Source organism: Lepisma saccharinum, chromosome 12 (assembly GCF_977018435.1).
Source record: "Lepisma saccharinum chromosome 12, izLepSacc3.1, whole genome shotgun sequence".
NCBI lineage: Eukaryota > Metazoa > Arthropoda > Insecta > Zygentoma > Lepismatidae > Lepisma > Lepisma saccharinum.
In genome coordinates, this window is record NC_139240.1 from 39,371,831 (window position 1) to 39,395,692 (window position 23,862).

The 23,862-nt window shown below is 38.7% G+C and overlaps 1 protein-coding gene across 1 annotated transcript in view; it reads left to right on the forward strand.

Annotated features, from left to right (window-relative positions):
- The window catches only part of LOC145996305 (ionotropic receptor 75a-like), a 66,493-nt gene extending 55,611 nt beyond the window's left edge, over positions 1 to 10,882 (forward strand). The window contains exon 8 of the mRNA XM_083132737.1: positions 10,747 to 10,882. Within this exon, the coding sequence (XP_082988863.1) occupies positions 10,747 to 10,882 (136 nt within the window). The remainder of the gene's footprint in view (positions 1 to 10,746) is intronic.
- The last annotated feature ends 12,980 nt before the right edge of the window (positions 10,883 to 23,862 follow it).

The window sequence follows — 23,862 nt, forward strand, 5'->3', positions numbered from 1 at the left end:
GAAAAAATTGGAGAGAGGGGACAAGGGTGTGAATCCGTTGGACGCCGCATGCAAAAATCACGACATCGCTTACAACACCACGCAGACGGATCTGGATGCACGTCACGAAGCAGACAGAAAGTTAGAGCACGCAGCTTTCGAAAAGTTCGTGAGCAGAGACGCAGAGAGCAGAGACTAAAAAAACAGTATTGCTAATGGAGCAGATAGAAAAATCGCTGCAGTGCGCCGATGCACAGCTGTTACGTACAACAATAAAATTAGAGAATTCAGGTCTATCTAACGTTGAGTTTTAAACGTCATGCATTATACCAGGACTAGGATTAATATGTACTAACAAGTGACTTTGTATGTAGCTACATACATATGGACTAAAAATTCGCAAAATATGAACTAACACATAAGTAAAATTACCAAAAATGCTGCAAAGAAGACTTCTTCATACGATTCCTTATTTGAGTAATTTCAAACAAAATAAAAAAAATATATATATTATTTTTCATTGCATTAATGCACTGGTGGCGTTTTAAGTTTTCACTTCCAAAACCCGTATACACTGGTATGGAACTGCAACGGCAGATAATAACATGCCAACGTGTTAAACCGCTACAATTGCACCATAACACTCCTCCTGAAGCAGTATTATTATTTCCTCTCTGAGATCGGCGACAGTCGGTTGCCTTTGTTGTACATTTACAAAGAATGCCGGCTTCCACAACAATAACAAGTACATATACTGCCACTAGACGATAAGCTGCGCGGCTTTTTTTTTGTTATAAACCAGGGCCGGCGCTAGTCATTTTGCCTCCCTGCGAGGTGGCGGCAGATGCCGCTCTATTTCGACCCCCCCCCGGTCATTACGCAGCAACGGAAAATTGAAAATCAATATATTCCTAACTAAAACATCAAAATATAAAATAAATAATGAGACTTCTTATGTTATTTCAATACTATTCAGCGCAAAAGAATATCTCGCTCGATCACAGTTTTCAATAGGCTTATCACTTATCAAAGCATGGCAATTTTAACACAGAAAACAATATGTATCGCATTAAGCAGCAAAAATGACAGCCTCCTCTATGCAATTTCTACAAGAACACGTGCCGGAGCCAGAGTTGAAATAATGTTGGAGCTACATAATTTATTTATTTTGAATAATTCCAAAATTATGAAATATGAACAATTTGTTGCTGCTGTTCGCTGCTCTCTTGCCAAAATGCTTTATTGGGATGCTAACACCATGACTGGCTTCCTCCTTCATGAACTCGTGCACGTTGCTTAGAATTTCCCGAGCTTGGCTATGCAAGGTTTTTGATTTCAACTTCGACAGAACTGGAGTCATTATGGAATTTAACGTTCATTAGCAAACACACACTTTTACATACACACACGCAATACACGCACACAACGTCAAACCGGTCAAATACTTAGTATAAAATAAAAATATAGTGCTTCCAATCCAACAAAACTCACCGCCACTTTACCTGCCTTTTCCCCTTCCATGACAGAAATAGTGCTTCATTATTACAGTTGGCAACACTAGTTACTAGCTAGCCAATGAACATGCACTGCATAAAAGAAGCAAGCACTACGCCGTGCTATATTGCCACATTAGCGTCCCTACCGAACGGTGGGAACCGCGAGCTGGAGCGCTATTCAATTGTTTTCAATGATGTTTGCGCGAGTGTGTCCAGGAATGGAATGACAATGTGGCAACAATAGCAAAGGTTATCGAGCAGGGTAGAACACATGATGTTAAGAGAGAAGGAGACGAAACGAAAATTCGTTTCTACGCAACGGCAAATTTACGTGTGTGCCACTCTACCACCATCGCCATGAACACAAAACAAAAATTGGGGTGGGGTATATAAATAACATAGAGTAAAAAATAATAATAATAACAACATGTCTCGTATAACTGATTTGCCACCCAAGCTACTATGTAAAATATTCAAAAAAGTAGTAAACGGAGATTGTGAGGATGTAGGGAAACTTATAATCATAGCAAGAACAACGCCGGAATTTCGCATCCCTTGTGAAATGGTTCTCAAGGACCATCTTCGGGAGATCAGCGGCCTAAGATGCGGTGATCTCAACATTCTGCTTTCGGCTGCAGGGGAAAAATTGAACGAGAGGTTGGACGAACTGGACAAGGCAAGGCAGAAAAGAAGATAGTACACAGTAGATTGGTACAAGTCTATGCAGGAGACAAAAAATATCATTACGCACATCATCGCGATTTCCGAAGCACAGACTTTCTTCCTCTGTTAAAAAAATAATAATATATATACGTGTCAAAAAAAACAACTTGAAGTTGGCAATAGAAATATTTTTTCCACACTTAGAGCACAGTTTGGTCGCACATATTCGCTTTCCCGGCACACAAGTACGACAGTGCCTTTGAAAACAGCAGTTTGGCACGTAGGGCAATTTTTTACAGAACGCATAATGCAGAGATTTTTTGGGGGTATGTTATTTAATATCCAATGCTGTGCAATGCAAAATATAATTGTTCACTTTTTTTTAACTATTCTCTATGACCTTACTTGGGTTTTTTTTCGCCAAATTATATGCTTCTAGTCTCCTATACAATACAATATACGAACAATATTGTCAACAGTATCATATTTGAGCAGGTCGCTTGTCACCTAAACACTACAGCTCACAGGTTGGTAAAATCTGACATGAAAGCAGATAATACACTTAAGTCTTATTTATATATAATTTTCACAGACGTACAATATTGTCAACAGTATCATATTTGAGCAGGTCGCTTGTCACCTAAACACTACAGCTCACAGGTTGGGAAAATCTGACATGAAAGCAGATAATACGCTTAAGTCTTATTTATATATAATTTTCACGGGCGTACAATATTGTCAACAGTATCATATTTGAGCAGATCGCTTGTCACCTAAACACTACAGCTCACAGGTTGGTAAAATCTGACATGAAAGCAGATAATACGCTTAAGTCTTATTTATATATAATTTTCACGGGCGTACAATATTGTCAACAGTATCATATTTGAGCAGGTCGCTTGTCACCTAAACACTACAGCTCACAGGTTGGTAAAATCTGACATGAAAGCAGATAATACACTTAAGTTTTATTTATATATAATTTTCACAGACGTACAATATTATCAACAGTATCATATTTGAGCAGGTTGTTTGTAACCTAAACACTACAGCTCACAGGTTGGCAAAATCTGACATAAAAGCAGATAATACGCTTAAGTCTTATTTATATATAATTTTCACAGGCGTACAATATTGTCAACAGTATTATATTTGAGCAGGTCGCTTGTCACCTAAACACTACAGCTCACAGGTTGGTAAAATCTGACATGAAAACAAATAATACGCTTAAGTTTTATTTATATATAATTTTCACAAACATACAATATTGTTAAGAGCGTCAGTTTTCGTAGAGCTTTTTTTTTCCATCTTCCCTCTATACAGTGAAGCTGTAGAAGACACAATTAGCTAACCTAGCATACAACATACTTTCCTAATTAATATGGATATTGTCTGTGAATTGTGAATGATGAAAATATATCACCTTTGAATATTCTAGTAGAGTTGAGGAGGGGAAGGAGAAATTAATTGTTTTCTGGTGTTATTGGTGAAAAACTAATAATCCTCGTAAAACTAATTTTCAGAAAACTATTTATGGAACATTTAATAAAATAACAAATCCAGATAAACAAAATGAACGAAACATATTATTACGAATGGATTTTGTGTAAGGACCAGAAATTGTACCTTTTCAAATAGATAGCAAATAGATCACATGTAGAATATCATTTAGGCAAATTATAAGAAATTAATTAAGTCAGTTATCGAAGATTCATACCTCCAATTTCTCTGTAGGCACTTTAGAATAGAAGTTTTTCTATTTAAACATACCTATTCAAGAGGATATAGAAAACCCTTTGAAATAATTCATAAAAAAACAGATTTCTTTCTCACTTTCATGAATATTTCGGAAGGGGCCAGAGCCCCTAAACCTCTCCTCCTGGTTCGCTATGGAAATGAGAAACTAGCTGATTGGAGAGGAGAGCATAAAAGTTTGTAAATCTAATTAAATATGTTTTATTTTATATATTAAATCTTATCATTTCTACAATCAAAATAATCAAAATTAACATGAGGTAAATATGTGATTAATTATAACTAACACTCCTTCTGTCTATTGAAAGCGAATGTTGCGTGCATGCGGAAATAACATAGAAAAAAAAGCGGATGGAAGCAATTTAAAATCACTGGGGCAAGGTCAGTATTACGAGAGCGTAAAAACACGTGCTTTCATTCAACTTCGAAAAAATAAGAATAAATGTGTGCATACAAAACACATATGCTTTCTTTTCACAGTTGTAAAATCATATAAATTGTACATAAAATAAGTTGCGGGAAGGCTCTCTCTTTTATGTCTGTGTATATGTTGTACAATTAGGTACAAGTATTGTACAATTAGGTACAAATTGTTGTACAATTATTTTCCCCAGTTGGAGTTGGGGGCATAACACTGGTACTATTTGTAATCACAGTGCTTACTCATGTATTTTGTTTAATATTTTATTTCAAATTCACTGTCAGAAACTAGTGTTGCCAGTTCCTGGATGTAGGTTTACCTACTCTGTTGGTTGTCACTGTCAAGCTTCCAGTATTCGTACAGCATAAAAAAGCTATAACCCCCCTCTCAAAATATATACATTGTATACGCCAAGATGCTCAATAGCCTAGCAACACATCATGAAAAAACATGCCAAGAGAACCCAATGGGTTTATAAGTCAGTGCTGCCAACTCATATTTGAGCAGGTCGCTTGTCACCTAAACACTACAGCTCACAGGTTGGTAAAATCTGACATGAAAGCAGATAATACGCTTAACTCTTCCCTCTCTTTCTCTCCTCTCTCTTTTTTTTTTTTTTTTTTTGTAAAAAGCTGTAGGTAGGCTGTCGGTTGTTTAACTCTTCCCTCTCTCTCTCCTCTCTCTTTTTTTTTGTAAAAAGCCATGGCAAAATTAGTACCAGTAGGTTGGCAACTTTGCTTTAGGTTAGGTTAGGTTAGGTTAGGTTAGGTTAGGTTAGAGTAGGTTAGGTTAGGTTAGGTTAGGTTAGAGTAGGTTAGGTTAGGTTAGGTTAGGTTAGGTTAGAGTAGGTTAGGTTAGGTTAGGTTAGAGTAGGTTAGGTTAGGTTAGGTTAGGTTAGGTTAGGTTAGGTTAGGTTAGGTTAGGTTAGGTTAGGTTAGAGTGGGTGTTGGCAGCTGTCGGTTGTTTAACTCTTCCCTCTCTCTCTCCTCTCTCTTTTTTGTAAAAGGTTATAGCAAAAATACCAGTAGGTTGGCAAAAATTGCTTTATGCACTGTAAGGCAAGTCTTAAGTAAAATTGCCAGCTCCTTGTTTTAGGTTAGATTAGACAAAAAAAGCTGTAGGTGGGTGTTGGCAGCTGTCGGTTGTTTAACTCTTCCCTCTCTCTCTCCTCTCTCTTTTTTTTTTGTAAAAAGCTATGGCAAAAATACCAGTAGGTTGCCAACTTTGCTTTATGCACTGTAACTCAAGCCTCAAGCAAGGTTGCCAGCTCCTTGCTTTAGGTTAGGTTAGACCAAGACAAAAACCTTGGTGATTTTTTCGAGTAGGTGTTGGCGACACTGCGAGCCCCACCGAGCCCCACTTCCGGTTGCAGAACTCTCAAGCAAAATTGCCAGCTCCTTGCTTTAAGTTAGGTTAGACCAAAAATAAACCTTGGTGATTTTTTCGAGTAAAAAGTTGGCAACACTGCGAGCCCCACCGAGCCCCACTTCCGGTTTGTAAACTCTCAAGCAAAATTGCCAGCTCCTTGCTTTAGGTTAAGTTAGACCAACAAAAACCTTGGTGATTTTTTCGAATAAGCAGCTGGCAACACTGCGAGCCCCACGAGCCCCACTTTCGGGCTTAGAACCCGGCCACTTGTACTACTAATAGAATATCGTGGTTAACCAAGTCGAACGCTTTGCAATAGTCGGTATATATTACGTCAACCTGACCTCCTTCGTCCAATGTTGAACTAAAAAAATCGGTAATATCGGAGAGATTGGTCAACACCGATCTACGTGGTACAAAGCCATGCTGAAACGATGATATTACAGGTTTTACGTGAGTAAATATGTAACAGTGCATGATTTTTTCGAATATTTTTGCTGGAGCTGATAATATACTTATTGGTCGGTAGTTTTGTACGTCATTAGTGTTATTGCTTTTGAGAAGTGGACAAATTGCCGTGGCTTTCCATTTTTCAGGAAATTTGTGTTTTGCAAAAATTAAATTGAAAATTAGATATAACGGGTATTTCAATATATTACTGCAACCTTTGACTACATAGGGCGGTCCGGCTGATTTCTTAGGTTTTAAGTTTTTAATTGCTTTTTCTACATCTTCAATTCGTATCTCTGTAATATTAAGATTATCCAAAGTTTCATATTGTTTATGGTTAGGCAATACTTTCATGTCATATCTAGGGGGATCTTTTTTATACACCGACTGAAAATGCTGTGCAAAAGCTTCGACTACTGATAGTCGGTCTGACAACACTTTATCTTTGAACAGTACAGGATCTTTGTTACTTTTCCTGCGTTTATTTGTAACAAACGACAAAAACTGGGTGCTATCTTTTGCAATATTTATTTCCGAATTGGCAACATAACTGTTGTATGCAGGCCCGTAGTCAGGAATTCTTAGTAGGGGGGGCGAAGTCAATCCTAGAGGGGGCAAATTTTTAATATATTGTGTTGCATTGGCAGATATAGCAGGGTATAGAGGGGCACTTATCCTCCAAAAGTGATAAGTAACAGGAAAGGGATGATACCTTGAAACTCAAAAAAAAAAAAAAGAAGAATAAGTTCGAGCAACATCACATAACAATACTTGGACAATGACCTTTCAGACTACCAAATAATACGAATATAAAGTTTAACATAAATACGCTATTCGGGAACGAGAATCCAACAACACCATTGTGCTGTTATATGCAAGAAAAATCGAATTAATGAAATAATAATGGTTACATATTATCTACACTTTGATGAATTGTGCAAAAATTTGTAATACATTTTTTGTAGGCCTACTTGCTAAAACATTAAAACATGGGTCCCTTACTCCACCACGGAGTGGAGTCTTTCAAATGAAAGACTTTTGCATCACTACAGGCAATGTTTGCCTACTGGTTACGTTAACCATTTTGCAAAATAGTGTGTTGTTGAAATACATGTGTTTAACACCCGACAAACAAATAGGATTGATTCCCTTGATTGATCAATGACTTCTTGGATTACAGTGTCATCATTAATACAGGGAGGTTATTTCAGTCGTTTACCCCCAGAGCGTCGACCGCCGAGCGGCCCCTTCATGCAACAGGTCCCGGCAAATTGACTTACAGGAAGTCCGTAACAGAAACCGCTTGTTTCCTCTTTACATTATGAAAAATTCCTTCCTTAATGACTAAGGTACGAAATGGAACGATATAAGGGGCCTCCTTCGCCTTACCCCATTTCCGCGGCACGAAGTCTCTGGGCCTCTTATCGCCACCACTTTTTGAGTAGAAGCGTACAAACCCCAAATATCAGTTTCTTTTATGCTGATACTGATTTCTGCCAGTCACAGAATGGCTTAAGATTTATGAATAAAATTAGGAGAATCCACTCCACAGCAGAAGAGTTGACAACAATTAGATTGTGCCTGAGGTACTTTAACAGACGACGTCTACTACTGACACAATGTAATATTATAAATATAAGAAAATAAATAGAACATAATTTGGGAGATTTTCAATCGTATTTATTTCACTGCAGCATTTTACTAATTGTCATTTTCTTGAACCTATGTTCATAGGGTGCCGCCTGATAACACCGACAACTTTCACAGTGTGTACAGAACATCAAGACAAGCAACTTTTCTCAGTCACTATTTGCTCGTCTAATTCTTCTGTCCATAATGTATGCATTCCCATTGATAGCTTTGCAGTTGCAAACGTCATTTATTTTTACTGCCGCTTAAAATTCTCAGAGTAATATATAACATGATATGAAAACGATATCATGCAAACAGTCATGGTTAAAACTTAACTTTTCCTTTATGAAATGGATATCATTTCACACACCTACGTTGCTTATCATATTTGATGCGTTTGCATAGAGAAATGATTCATAAGATTTGAAATTGATATTTACACTCCATAAGATGCTTAGTGTAACCCGTATCAAACTACAATTTTTATCGCTTTCTAACCGAAATAATAAATGTGAAACACTGTCACATTTTCATCGTGTTTGATAATAATCTGAGCCACTAAGCTGTCCTACATGGTGGGATGGTTACATAACACACTACGAAGCCAGGGATTCCAACTTCCAGGTTCGAGCCTGGGCATGAGTGTTTCTTTGTGAGCAGAGGCGAAACCACAAATTTTTATCTGGAGAGGGGGTCAAGTACCAGAACAAACGTGCCAATAATAATGATAGTAATATAGTGGTGATAGTGGTAGTAATAAAAGTAGCATTAAAAGACGTTATCATCGTCGTAAATCATGAAAAGGGGGGGGGGGGTAGAAGTCGGTGCTAAAGCATTTCTGTTTGAACAAATGATTTGAAATATTTTTCCAACACGTTCAGTTTCATTTTAGCTAATAATGGAAAACAAGCACACAAGCTGTATTTTTGAAAGACAGAATATGCATGACGAACATTATTCTTTTTGTATATACGACATGTATAACTTTCAGGAACAACATATATTTTACACATATGCAACATGGAGCAACGTAAAATAAGAAAATGCATATGCAGCATGTTAACGCTGCTAAATTGTGTACGTATTCAAAGTTTCTTTAATATATATATATATATATATATAATTTAAATACATTACATGATCAATTCATCCGCCAAATTGTATATCAAATGTGAACGCTCCATTTCCTCAAAAGAATTGTTCATGCATTTAAGCAGCAACAATCTGAAGTATATATCTGTCCTTACTTCTCTCTCGGGTAATTTAGAATGCATTACAGAAAATAATCATATTGGGATCGAAGCGAGTAGGAAAATTCTTAGATCCAAATATTTCCAAACTGAAAACAATATTGATTTAATAGGGTGCAAATAATTTAACGGGGCGCCATGGCATTCTCTTTAACATTTTTTTCCCCATTTAGATCGTTTTGACTCCCAGGACTGACTCCCGCCGCCCCCTAGCTATGGCTCTGAACTTGGACTATAAGATATTGTGGTTGCGAGCGAAGCGAGCAAGAAAATTCTACGAAATGTACTTTTATTTGTATAAAATTTGAAATCGAGGGGGCAATTGCCCCTCAGTGCCCCCTGCAAGTGTCTTTAGCCGTCTGGAAGAAAAATGCAAGAAACACTTGAAAACTAATTCCATCTTGAGTATCCATTTGTCTTGCTATTCTTAGATTCTGCTAGTCATGTTTCTTTACTTCAATGTTTGCCCCCCCAGATTGGACTTCCGTGAAGATTGGAAAGGAAATGCCCCTGCCCCCCTGTGGTTACAGCACTATTTGTGAGTCTCTCTTCATCAATTTCACGTTATCACTCATTGTCACGATTAGCTAGATGTGACAGAAAAGCAACGTTAAGTTGCAAAAATCAAATATCCACTCCCTCTCTCTACCACATGAATCGCTATTACCAAAAGGTAGACTTGGGAAACAAAAAAAATATACAGTTCAAACTACATAGCAACACATCCAAGAAAAACGTCCAAATACTGTTCTCGATACTGAAAATTGCGAAATCATTTCCCAGGGTCCGAATCTGGAAGGGAATCCCCCCCCATCCTCATACGATATACGGAATCCCACACACCTTCATAAATCACAAAATCAATAAATGTTTTTGTTATGTTGCTAGAGTAAAATAGGATATAATTGTAAATATTAGTAAGAATTCCACGTAGGATTGTGTTCTGTATTTTTACAGGGGGGGCAGAGTAGGCTACCAGGGGGGGCAGTTGCCCCACCTGCCCCCCCTCTAGCTACGGGCCTGGTTGTATGCATCTATAATTTCCTTCCTAACTATTGTTCGAAATTCGCTAAATATCTTGTAGTGGTATGGAAAGTCTCCCGCCTGTTTTTTCCACTTATAATATTTCCTACTTATATTTTTAATAATGCTGCTCGTAAACCAACACGGGTACTGTCTTTTGCGGCTTTTCTTTAAGGGGATACATTCATCCATAGTTCTCAAAATTGCAAAAAAATAGAGTTTTATGTGAGACGCCACACAACATAAAGATTATGAGTAACATTTCCCCTTACTTTTTAAAGTTTTCTTGATCGAGGTGTAAAGGTTAACAACAAAACAGAATAACTATGCATTTCAGTACATTAAGCGCATGAAACATAAAAAAAATAAGAAAAACAGTTGTGCTCTGTCTCATATTCACTCATCTGGTGGATCTAGTAGCAAAGTCTCCTTCAGGGTGTCATCATCATCACAATAATAAATTTGGAATAAAATTGGTTTATTTTTCTTAATTTGTAATAGCTGTTATTCTATAATAATCATAACCATGATAATAACAATAAGTATTGTGGTTATTATTTCTATTATTCAAGTTTTATCGAGTGTAAGGGTCTTTTCGAAGACATCCAAATGTCAACCTTCCTCCAACGGTACACCCTGGACTGTACTTTGCAGACTATCGAGGCTCTGGCGCTTTCATATGTTCTAAAAACACCTTTTTCTTCCACAGGAAAAGAATACAAAAATACCCAGCAAAGAAAATGAAACCGTCCAGAAAGGCATTTCGACTTTTGGCAGCGAAGCGGCAAACCCGTACGCCTCAGGCAGAGCCAGAAAGATTCAAAGTTATAGAGTATACACCATGATCATGGAGTGCTAGGATCTACATGCATAGAATCTAGAATGTAGAAGTGCGAATGAGGTGTTGAGCTTATTACGGGACTATGATGTATATTCCATTGGATAGAAAACAGCAATTTATATATTTTTTATTAGTGTCAAACATAGTAGCAAACAGCCAGCTTGTTTTTTCATGTTTGAGACTTAGCATATGACTACTTTAAAGCTATTACATAAAGGAAAACAGTAATATAAAAATGACAAAGAAAAAATTCGTACAAGAATGAAAACCTAACCTACAAGCACACGATACACAAAACCTCGCATATTTTTGACAATAAATTGGAAGTTGGAATATTACGTTCTTTAATGTATTTATCTGTTTTTCTGCAATTATGCGTATTCTATTTGTGTCTAGAGTAAGCTTACACTAATGTACTAACTATTTGTGCCTAGTAATAAACGCTTTACTCTTAAAAACATATAATATAGGCGTGTTCTGAAAATGAGTTCCAAAGACGGGAAGTGGAAACGGTGAAAGATTTTTAATAGAAATTGTTACTATTTTATGGTATATAGCTGTTTTAGTGTTGTGAAATCATAATTAAACCATCTATGGTGTGCATTATAGAATTACACTGAAGCTTATATGTTTCTTTTGTGTCTGTTACAAATACGTAACAGATTTTTGCCTCATAGACATACAAGGTCAACCCATAAAGAAACCGAACTGTCAAAAAAAAGAACCAAACCAAATAAAAATGTACCGTATTCTGGCAACACTGCAAAGAGCTATATCTAAACTTCCCGTTAGTGCATGTTTATGCATCTCTGTGATTCTAGCCAATGGTTTCTGTGACACGATAATGCTCGGCCTTATACCGCATTGTCTGTACAACAATACCTTGCTAAGAATTCAGTGACAGTGATAAATCATCCTTCATATTCTCCGGACTTATTGCCTGCTGATTTTTTCCTTTTTCCCAAGCTTAAGATGGCTATGAAAGGACGGAGATTTGACGACGTCGCGGACATTAAACTAAATGTTAGGCGTATTTTGAGAACACTTACTGTCAATGACTATCAACAGTGTTTCCAAGACCTGTACAAACGCTGGTCAAAGTGTATTGCCTCCTCTGGTGATTATTTTGAAGGTGATAAAAAGTCATTTGAAGGTAATTACTTGTTTTCAGTCCTGAAAAAGAAAAGTTTTTTTTATTTTTTTATGGACAAACCTTGTATGGAGGATGTAATGTCAAGACTCATCTTTTATGTGCTAACAAAAAAATATAAAATTACAACAAGCACTGGACCTTTCCTAACGTAGTTTATAAATATTTATGACATTGTAGCACTGTTTTTCCTCGATTAACGACACGACTGCGCATTGTGTACATTAGTATTGAACATTTGTGTCCTACAGTATTTTGTACAGCATTGTAAACCTTCTACTTGAAATAAATATCATTAGCATATTATTTTCAATGTATTCAGTATATAATATCTGCTGCTTGTGAGGATTTTTTGGATACCAAGTGTCTTGTCCGAATGGACACGGTAACAAGTAAAATAGTGTAATGAAACAAAAACAAAAGAACATTTCAATAATTGAGACAATAAAATGTGGAGCTCTTTTGTCAAACATTCAGGTGGATGAACCTGAACTGCTTTTTACACACAAGTTTCTTCTCAGAATTCAAATATACAATGCCATGTATTGAAGTGTAGCCGCCGCATCTGTGTTTAGCAATAGTGTTAATTTCAGAATGTGTATCTTCAAACTGCAAAGATACTTGAGAGGAGGCGCAACCACAAATTTTTATCTGGGGGGGGGCAAGTACCAGGATAAAAGTACCAATAATAATAACATAATAATAATAATAACATAATAATAATAATAACATAATAATAATAATTATTATTAGTAGTAGTAGTAGTATCAAAGACGTTATTATCCTCGTAAATTACGCAAAAAAAGGGATAGAAGTCGGTGCTAAAGCATTTGTGTTGGAACAAACAATCTATTTTTTTCAAAACGTTCAATTTCACATTGATAATGGAAAACAAGCACACAAACTATATTTTTGAAGATAGAAAAAGCACGATAAATGCATTCCTAATACATTTTTTTTACACATAACATGTGTAACTTCCATGTGAAATATAATATGTTTTACACATTTGCAGCATTGACCGAATGATTGATTAATTAATGGAGTTGGTGTTTTAAGTCCACTTTATTCACAGTAAGGCTAATTGTGACTGGACCTACAGTTTAAAGTGGAATCCGAACCACTATATGCCTCCACCGGGTATCGAACTTGGGGCTCCTTGATTACAAGGCGACGACGCAACCACTGCGCCATCGGTAGACCCCACAACATTAAGCAACATGAAATAAGAATATACATGTGCAACATGCAACACTAAACTGTTTACCTATTCAAAGTTTCTTTAATACATAATATGTACAACACATAGTATTTAAATCCATTACATAATACATTCATCCACCTCATAATAAACCAACAGCAAAAATGATTTAAATTGTCTCTCAAATGTGCACGCTCCCTTTCCTCAAAACAATTGTTCATGCATTTAAGACAAAATCAATGAAGAGAAGTCTTACTTCTCTCTCTGGTAATTTACAATGCATTACAGAAAACAATTATATATTGCGAGCGAAGAGAGTAAGATCATATTTATATCCAAATTTTGCAAACTGAAAACAATATTGATTTAATAGGGCGCAAATAATTCCAAGGGGTGTCATGGCATTCTCTCTTTTACAGCTTTTTTAAATTTAGATCGTTCAGCGCCAAGGGTCGACTCCCACCGCCCCCTAGATACGGTTCTGAACTTGATAAGACCAAGAAAAGCCGTCATTGCGAGCGAAGCGAGCAAGAACATTTTACGAAATCTGTTTTTATCTGCATAAAATTTTAGATCGAGGTGGCCAATTGCGCCTCTGTGCCCCCTGCAGGTGACTTGACCGTTAGTTTACCCCCTTGCCCCCCCTAGAATTGATTTCCGTCCAAGGTTCGGGGGCAATGCAACCCCTCCCCCCTGTGGTTGCGCCACTGCTTGAGAGACTTTCAGAGATGGGCAGAGAAATGGAGAATCAAAACGAATCCCAATAAGAGCGCCTCTTGTTTTGTTCACAAAGAAAAGAAAACGCGAGCCAATAAATTTAAGCACATTATTCCCCAGGAAAGCAAAGCCAAATTGGAGTGCTTTTGGAGGAAGGTTTAACCTTTAAGGAACATCTGATAAATACCGCAAGCAATGGAATCGCAAGAACACGGCAATTGTACCCACTCTGGAAAACTAACGGTTAAAAACCACATTACATTGTTTAATGTCTTGATAAGATCAATGCTGACTTGTGCTTGTGTTATGTGGCACCATAGTAGTACAATTTAATCGACTCCAACGTGTACAGAGCAAGATCCTACGAATAATAACAAGTGCAGATAGATACGTTTCAAAATATACAGATACGAGACATGCTCGACGTCTTGTTCCATAAGAATATGCAACTAAATACCAAGTTATAACATCCCATATCTTTGATCAATATCAAGATTATAAAGGCTGTTTGGTTGAAATTAAAGTTTCAGCAATGTTGATGCCCTGCCTTCGAGTTATGAATTTCGGTCTTTTTTCCTTATGTTTGCTGCGTAGAAATTCTTGATGAGTCCTTCCTTTCACACAACTGTATTGTTACTAGCCAATTTTCCTCTATGATCCATGACCAGCTTATTAAGCAACTAGTGTTGCCCACGAGACGAGACGGGACGAGACTTTGGTCTATCCCGTCCCGTCTCGTGAAAATACTGTCTCGTCTCTTGTCTCGTCTCGAAAATATTCGTTTGTCCCGTCTCGTGTCCCGTCTCGAAGGGTTCTGTCCCGTCTCGTCTCGTCCCGTTTTGTCTCGTCTCGTCTCGTAAAAGTGATCCGGGATATCATGCCAACAAAAGTCAAAAGTAGCAGAAACACGAAATATTTTTCCGGAAAGTGGGATAAAGCTCCAAATATTTTACCCATTGCGTGGTGAGAATAAATAAGGTTCGTTAATCATGAGGACATTAATATTAAAAATGCAGTTTGTTGGTTACTGATTGCTACGTATCTTATGAAATCTACCTTGTGGTTTTTCTGGCTTCCATACAAGAGTGCTCTTTTCATTACTGCTATACCTTTTGGAAGTTTTGAAATGTTTTCCACTAGACCTTCTTTCTTTCTGAATGTCGAACTTCCGTGCACTATGAAAATGTACATTTCTTCTTTAAATTCTAAGCTTGGCGCTCGGGAGCAACAAAAAAGTTTTTAAATGTGTAGTACGAACACAAAAGACTATTTAAAATTTCAATACTTAGTATATTACAAATAGAAAGCATTTATTGTTTATAATATTGTTAAACATCTTCTATGACATAAGTTTCAAAAAGTGTTTCTTTGTGATATTCTGCTGTTTCTGATGCTCAGCTTATGACGCACATACTTCTTTGTTTTCCCTTTAGCCTCTAAGTCCGGTACCACCACCGCTTGATCTAATTTATCCTTCGGCAGGCACGCATCTAGAAATATATGTAAGGCGAGGGTGTCCGAGCCAAGTGTTTCAGAAAAAATGATAATAATAATATTAACGACAACAATTAAGCAAATGTTTAAATTAATACATTAATATAATAAATAGGTCTATTCACTTGAATATGTAAATTAATCAATTCTATTATTGTTATTACATGAAATGTTACAAAGATTGTAGAAGAATAGTAATACAACAGCACGAATATTAGCTAATATCTAGCTTACGTGTAGTTAAGATCGCCTAAATTTGCATAAAAACAACTGTCCTGGCAAGAAGTTTAATGTCAAAAAAGGTGATGAATTGAATATTTGCTAAATAACAAAAAAGGATGTTAAGTCCACTTGACGAAAAATAAAATTCCTGATTAATATTTTATTCTCATTATTATTACACTACTTAAGTAGTGTACATAAATCTTCATTGATACTGTCATTCAAAGCCATATGATCGCAATAAAATCCTTGTTCGGCATAAAAAAGTAACCCTCGATTATGCTAAAGAAATATATTTTTGTTTAGCTAGAGCAAGGCCCCAGGAGGATGCAAGAAGCCGTTCCTGCGAAAGTGTATGTTGGACGAAGCGAAGAAACGTGACAAAACCACCACGTATGGAAGGCAAACCTGCATATATTTTATATCGCACATTTACAGAGCCGTGCCTCCTGAAGTTATAAAAATCCCAACTTCAATGATTCTTTTAGACATGCTATAGTTGAAAAAAAATATGTTTAGATGCATCAAAAGTGCATCATTATCAGATTATACATATAACGTGTTATTGGAATCAAAATATTTGTGTAAATTGGGTGCGTCCCCGATTACATAGTAATAACGTCGGGGTCTTGTAATCAAGGGTCCCCGCGTTCGATACCCAATGGAGGCACAAAGTGGATCGGATCGCACTTTAAACTGTAGGTCGGTTCGCGATTTATCCTATTTGTGAATCAAGTGGACTTAAAACCCAATATCAACCTTAAGAATATTAGAACCCACTAATTCACCCGCAGCTAAGTCAAATTTCACATATCCCTCTTCATCCTCGTTCGACTTCCTGCAATACTCTTTTGCATGTGGGTTGCATCCCACCAGGTGCGAGAAATGTGAAGAGTTATTCTTTCCCTGTACTGCGTTATTTCTTTTCATAAGAGTAAGGCTAAATTCTCGTTTCATCTGAACTTTTAAAAAATGTGCAAAATTCGTCTCTATCTTTAAACAACCACCCTTTCTCATGTATGTGTAAAATAATCCTACTCTGTCTCAGAAAACCTCTTCCTACGATCAAATGAAGGAAACAACTCTCAAGTCTCAACAATTATAATTTTTTGCTTAAATTTCCTATAATTTATACAAACAGTAGCACACATCACGTCCTTTGGTGCAAAACTGTCAACAGCTAATGTTTTTTTTTATGACCTAAGTGGGTCAGGACATCAGTAATTGATGTAACCTGCATCTTGTTCATGTGACTCATTAACAGGTGTCGCTAATTTTATTTACAATAATAAAGGGGTTACAGTCATAATGTACAATTACCCTCTGCAACTGTCGCAAGAGGTGTGATATGCTAATGTTCCCAAAAAATCCCAAAACATACATACAAAAGGACGGCACAGGACAGTACGTGGTACCTTACGGCACCAGAGTGTCGACTAAATGGGTGATAACCCGATGTCGAGACGAACGGTCCGGCGCCTGCCGAACCTGCTGCAATCCTTGAAGTAGGGTAATCAGCCCTGTTAAGATGTCGGGTTGTGCGAGTTTTTGAAGCAAGTCCAGGAGGGTCTCTTGAGAACTGGACGAAGATTTTGTAGCAGCGGGGCTGGTAGCTGGTCGAGGTGCCGGAGTGCTGGGGCCTTTCCTGCTTGGTGGCGGCCGCTGATTGGCCGGTCTCGGCAGTGGTGCTGATCTTGGAGCCGTGGCGACTGACGTCCCTGGAACTTCCTGTCGAAGTGGCCGGGATGGAGCTCGGCGTCCGTGGTCAGATTGGGTTTTCCTCTCTGCTTTTATCTTTTTGAAGAGCGGGCAGCCTCTATAGCTGGCGTAGTGCTGTTGATTGCAGTTCACGCATCTTGGTAGTGTGGCCCGGTCTTTTTCCGGGCAGTCAGCAAAGCGGTGAGCCCCTGCGCACTTAACACAGCGGGGCGGAGCGAAACAGTGCCGCTGTCCGTGCCCGACCCTCTGGCACGCGTGGCACTGTAGAATCATCTGAGAGCGGTATTTTTCAACTCTGGTCAAATATGGGCCGATGCTGCCGATTGTAAAAATCTGTCGAGATTTTGGAAGATTAGGCAAGACGACCATCACTAGAGGTAGTGGTCGCCTGGTCTTGCTATGACTCGAACTTTCTGTGGCAGTAGGCTGCCGGTCGATTGTATTTAAGCGGCTCACACTATGGATAGGAACTCCAAGTGTTTTCGTCAAATACGTTTGAGTTTGCGTGAGGTTGATGTCGATCGGAAGGTCCCTGAGTACAACCTTCAATTTCTCCGCTGCGGATGATCCATAGGCGAATCCAATTTGTTTTTCGCGGAGGAAGTCACAGATAGCAGTGAAGTCCTCCTGGTCGGATGGGGTAACTCTACAACTCCCTCGAGTATATCGGTAGTAGCTCCGGTTGTGGGTGAGCGTGCGGAGCATTTGAGAGATCTCCGCGCTGGTCGTATTGAAAATAGTTATGCTGGGCGGCTTACGAATCTTCTGGGGCGGGGAGGTAACTGGCTCGTTACCTCTAGTCGTATTTCCATGCTGGCTGCTGGGCTGCGACTCGGGCTGACGGTCGCTGTCGTATTCGCTAGTGGTAGAGTCCTCATCATCTACTGCCTTTGTTTCTGGTCGTTTCTTACGGGGTCTCTTCTTTGGTTTCCCCTTATCCATGGCCAGGGAAAACCAGGAACGAACGTGTCTCCTCTCTACCTCCGCTGGGCTGAACGGACGAGGTACTACAGCCTCGTGCCTGTCATTTCTGCAGTGCACGTACGTGGATTCGAAAGATGAGAATGGAGCTAATGTTACTTTCCTCGTCCTAATAAATTTACTTCCAACCAGTGACGGCGCCATGGAAATGTGACTGGTGGGGGGGGGGGTAACAAAATATTGTAAGGGGACAGTCACATTAAAACGCCCGAAAACACTACATATATATATATATATATACATATGTAATAATACTTATAATAATAATAATTATTATAATTATAATTATTATTATTATATTCATGTATGGTGGGAGACCTTCTTTGGGATTCTGATCCTGACAGACGTATTGTTTGCCAAGGGCAGCAAGAAGAGAGGAAACCAGATGCAGAGAAACGTTTACGAGCAACGCAGAGGAGGCGGACCGCCATTCGTCCGACCAAGGAATTCAAGGAAGCCATTGACCAATGAACAAAGAGAAGCCCATGAACTCTGGAAGCAGGAGAGGAAGGAAGTGAGAGACCGAGAGAAGGAGGAGGCGAGGAAGAAAGAAGAAGAAGAGAAAAAGCAGGCACAATCAACATCAAAACCTGGCCAGCCTACCAGAGGGAAGGAAGAAAACTTCATGTCAAAGTCCAAGGAAGAACAACTAAAACCAGACACTCCAAGCGAGATGCAAACCAAGAAAAGGGAATACCCCTGCGATTCTTCCGATGAAGAAGAAGACATGGACGAGCCATTTATTCATCCTAAGAAGCCAGTACGTGCTAGAACACCACCGATAGTCAAGCCAATTGACACAACAAACACGTACCAAATGTTCTCAGATCATGACGAAGAGACAATCGAACGACTGACAGCCAAGTTACCAGCAGTCTACATCTACAACGCAGATAGAAGCCATCAACTTGTCACTTCGGTGACAAAGGTAATAGATGACAAACAAGCCACGATCAGAATTCTACATGATGGAATGAAGATACAAGCCAACACCAGACTAGCTTACGACAAGCTCATCAACCATTGCAAAGAGCACTCGCTCAGCTACGCCACTGATAAACCACGCCGAGAGAGGCCGGTCAAAGTAGTACTCCGACATCTGCCAATCGACCTACCAACGAAAGAAATACAGACAGAGCTAGCAGCGCAGAACTACCAAGTACAACAAGTCCAGCAGATGAAGAGAAGAGATCCGAGGACCTTCACCAAAACACCGATGCCACTATACCTAGTTACATTGAACAAAGGCGAGACAACATGAAAAATATACAGCCAAGACCACCTTCTGAACTATGAGATGAAAGTGGAACCATACCGCTCTCCAGGTATACTGCAATGCCATAGATGCCAGAGGATAGGGCATTTCCAGAGCCAATGCAAGGCTCAACCAAGATGTGTGAAATGTGCAAATAATCATTTCACAGCAGAATGCCAAAAGAAAGACCGAAAACTCCCTGCAAAATGCTGCAATTGTGGAGGAAACCACCCGGCCAACTACAGGGGCTGTAAAATGTTCCAATCAGTACATCAGATGAAACCAAAACCAAAGCCAGATGATGGGAAGGAACAACAGAAACAACTACCATTCAGATTACCACAAGAGAAGCCACCTGAGAAAACTACACCACCGACTACCATGAATTATAGCCAGACACTCCAGACTCCAACTGAAGAGCAAGAAGAGGCAAATGAAAGCATCAAATGGTTACTGGAAAAACTACAAGACAAGAAAATAAGAACGCTCATCAAAACGGCGAAAGACAAGATCGAAAACTCAAAGATCGAGAAAGAAAGAACACTCATAGTCCTACAGGCACTAGTCGACATCGTCACAGAAATGGTCTAAACAGACAACCAAAACAACTCAGATATAACACGAAATGTCATAGCAAAACGGCCCTTTTAGGACCAACAATTAATGATAGGCCCTTCTTAGGACCAAAATCCTGACGGCCCTTTTGAGGACCAAAATTCTGTCGGCCCTTTTGAGGACCACAACACTCAGTTCGTAACTGAACTGCCATCACAGACCGAACCTCGAGCGACAGTTGCAGAGGTAACAGAAACCAATTCATCGCACTACGCCATTACCACAGATGGGAGTCAAGGAAACGATGCTTCTACAGAAAAACTTCAAGAAAATTCAACTGTCAACTGTATGGTGTTTTCTGTTTGTCTTTTATTTAGAGTGGACGTTTACTGCCTAAATTTACTTCTTGATTACGAGTTTATCTCCACATGATTCGTTTTAATAAAGACATTAATTCTTTTTATTGATAAGTTGCGTTGTCTCTAGTGGCCTATTTCAGTATTGGAAGACATTCATAATTTTATAATTCATCATCTTTCTTGATATAAATATTTTAGTTATAAGATAATAATATAAATGCCGAAAAATGCTTCGAATAGTTTAATTTTCTTTCAAAATAAACGTGACGTTGGAAGAAATGAATCTTCTTAAGTATTAGAAACAATGTGAGGCACTTCTCCTGTAGGAGAATTCTGCTCTATGTGCTTTGGAGAACACATTGCCCACCTTTGGTACGTCCAGGACTTGACATTTCTTCTCAATGGCAAGAACAGCCAAATGAGGCAGTTTTCATCCAGCATCCTGTTTCGAGCAAGCCTTTTCAAAGATTTTAAGGACAACCATCTTCGTAATGCTGAAGAGTTTTGGGCAAAATTTGTGTTTCACCTTTCAGGGAAATGTTATCACAGGATAAAAAAATCAGACAAAGGTTACAGTTATCTCATAATTCAAGAAATATTCTGACCCTGGCATTACTTACTCTTACTCTACCACTCCAACGTATGTCTGTGCTACACAATTACAGGCACCTATGGGGTTCATGGGAAGAAGTTCTTCGATTTTGATATGTACGAGAAAGAGCGAACCTGCATCCAATGATTGAAGAGTGGCAAATCCTAATAAGCATTCTTTTACCTGCCCGCGATATGTTTTGAATCGAATTTTAAGTGTAATTTGCATTTTAAGGTTCACGTTCAATACATTTCCAAATAATATCCCCTCATTAACTTCAAGAGTATCGAAGAAATTCCCTTTGTTACGGTTTCCTCAGACTCATCATCTCGAAATTCAAGTCCCTGGTGAATAGTAAGAAACCGCGATGAATCCACAACAACTGACATGTAGTGTCGGGTTTTCTCCGATCACCTTTGGTCCTGGGTTCGATACCCAGTGGAGGCACTTTAAACTATAAGTCCAATCCCGATTGGCTTTTCTGTGCATAAAGTGGACTTAAAACATCAAATCAACCAACCAACCAAATCTTGAATCAACTTTGAATGTCTTTTAATAATTAGCGTTGTCACTAACGACAACGATTAGAATAATTTGCCCGTACTACAGATGATGTCTTGTGATCCTGAAAATATTCGTGATGTTTTAAAACCATCCACATTCAACACTTTTTCCCAGTTCTTAAGACTGATTAAAACTTAGGTTAATCTCGGCTATTACAGGACATAAATGAATGAGAAATCACCTATGCCCAGGTCGGCGCTCGAATCTTGAACGAAAGTCACATACACATAGCTATATATATACTAAACAAATTAATATTTGTTAATCAAGTTGGTATTATAAGCAGGAAAGTGATATCATGCAGAATACACCACTTTGAAAAGGTGAAAATCGTCATACTCTTATAAATGAACTCTCTTATTATTCGATATTTAATTAACTTCAGTTGGAGGGCCCGGGGGGGTGAAGTGTCTGACATGGGGCGTCCCCCTGCCTTCTCTGGCGTCGTCACCATAACATTCTAAAAATTTCGCAACCCGTGCAAATAATCACGTGGTAAAATCTTGTCATGGTTCCCTGTAAACACTAATCACCAAATTACTTCTTTCCATATTTCCCTATTTTCTCCTCCTCTTTAGCTCTCAGCTGTTCGGAGTGGGATAATGCAAGATTATTTGTCCCTAATTATCTCTTTCTCTTAGTCTTGCTAATATCTTGGACTCCTTAATAACTTTCCCAACAACTCCTTATCAATTTGTACTGCCATGTTTCCCACAATGTTTTTCCTACTTCCTAATAACATTCACTTCTGTACACCCTTTGATGTAAAAAAATATAATAATAATAATAAACCCTATCCTTCGGTCCGTTTATCTTTCGAACCTATAGAGCTGAGACTATGTTTACAAGATAAATCTCGGACTCAGATACTCCACGATTTTTTTGGCCCCTCCTTCCACCTTCTTTCCTGCCCTTTTACTTGATGTTATTCAGAATTGTATTAGTATCTGGAGTACTATCGTAACATAAAATTATTAATCTGGAATGAATTGAAAAATAAAAATGGGGAGTAACCCTGTGTTTCGAAAGAGTATTTAAAATAAGTTTAGGTATTCATTCATTACTCCCTCTAGAATAGTCTTCTTTTGACTTAACACGCGCTTATCAACGTTTCTAATTGAAATACCTTTTTCCAAGCAAACAAGTATTTGCAACTGATTAAATATTTTGCTTTAATTTTTTCGAGACATTCGAGACGAGAAGAGACTTTTCAAAAGCCGTCCCGTCCCGTCTCGTGTCTCGTCTCGAAAACGAGACGAGACACGAGACGAGACGGGACATGTAGCGTCCCGTGAGCAACACTATAAGCAACACGTGTATAAAATAATCTCTAATGTACGCATTGCATGACAGTCAGATATACACAGGTGTAGACCCAATCTACTTTTATGCTACGTTTAGATGGAGGTAATTAATTGTTAGTATTTACTATCTTTAACATGGTACATTGATACCACCGACCGAGGCAGATGCTGATTGACTTTATGTGATGTTACATTTAGTTGCATAATACTATTGATCATTTTGTGGATATGTATTATTGTGTCCCTTCATCCCGTGTTGTGAATTGTAGGATTTGGATGGTGAGGCTGCTTCGTCCAAAATTTTTTTTTCTCTTCATCTTGGAATATTCTATTGATGAATATGTGATATAATGTAACATCGGAATCGTAATGTGTAGATATTTGTACCTAGCTACGTCCCTGCTACAATGTGTTTTCAATTGCAAGAATTAATTTCTTTAAAGGAACGTCGCCAAGCAACGTCATGCTAAGATGAAATTTGTGAAAGCAGCCAGCTGACGTACCAAGCATTGCGACTGCGTTCGTCAGCGCCGGAGGCGAGGACATCAGTGCAAGGTTTCGCCCAGCACTTCAACGTAGGCGGTAGCACGACATCTGCGATCGTGGGCCGTGAGAGTACCTCGGCGCAAAGCAACATGGCGGCGGACTCCCGAACACCTTGACAGACGCTGCACGAGGGAAGATGTTGTTCTATCTGCCAGGCGAGGGTTCGAACCAGGCGCTGCCTCTTCGATGCCGCTACTCACCCCTTGGAGGCTACAGGTCCGATGGGGCAGGGCTCGTGGCGGGAGCCTAAACGCTGGTGATCGTGGGGAGTTCCTTTCAGCCCTCCGAAGACCACACGACGGATTCGTATGCCAGCAAGTGTGTC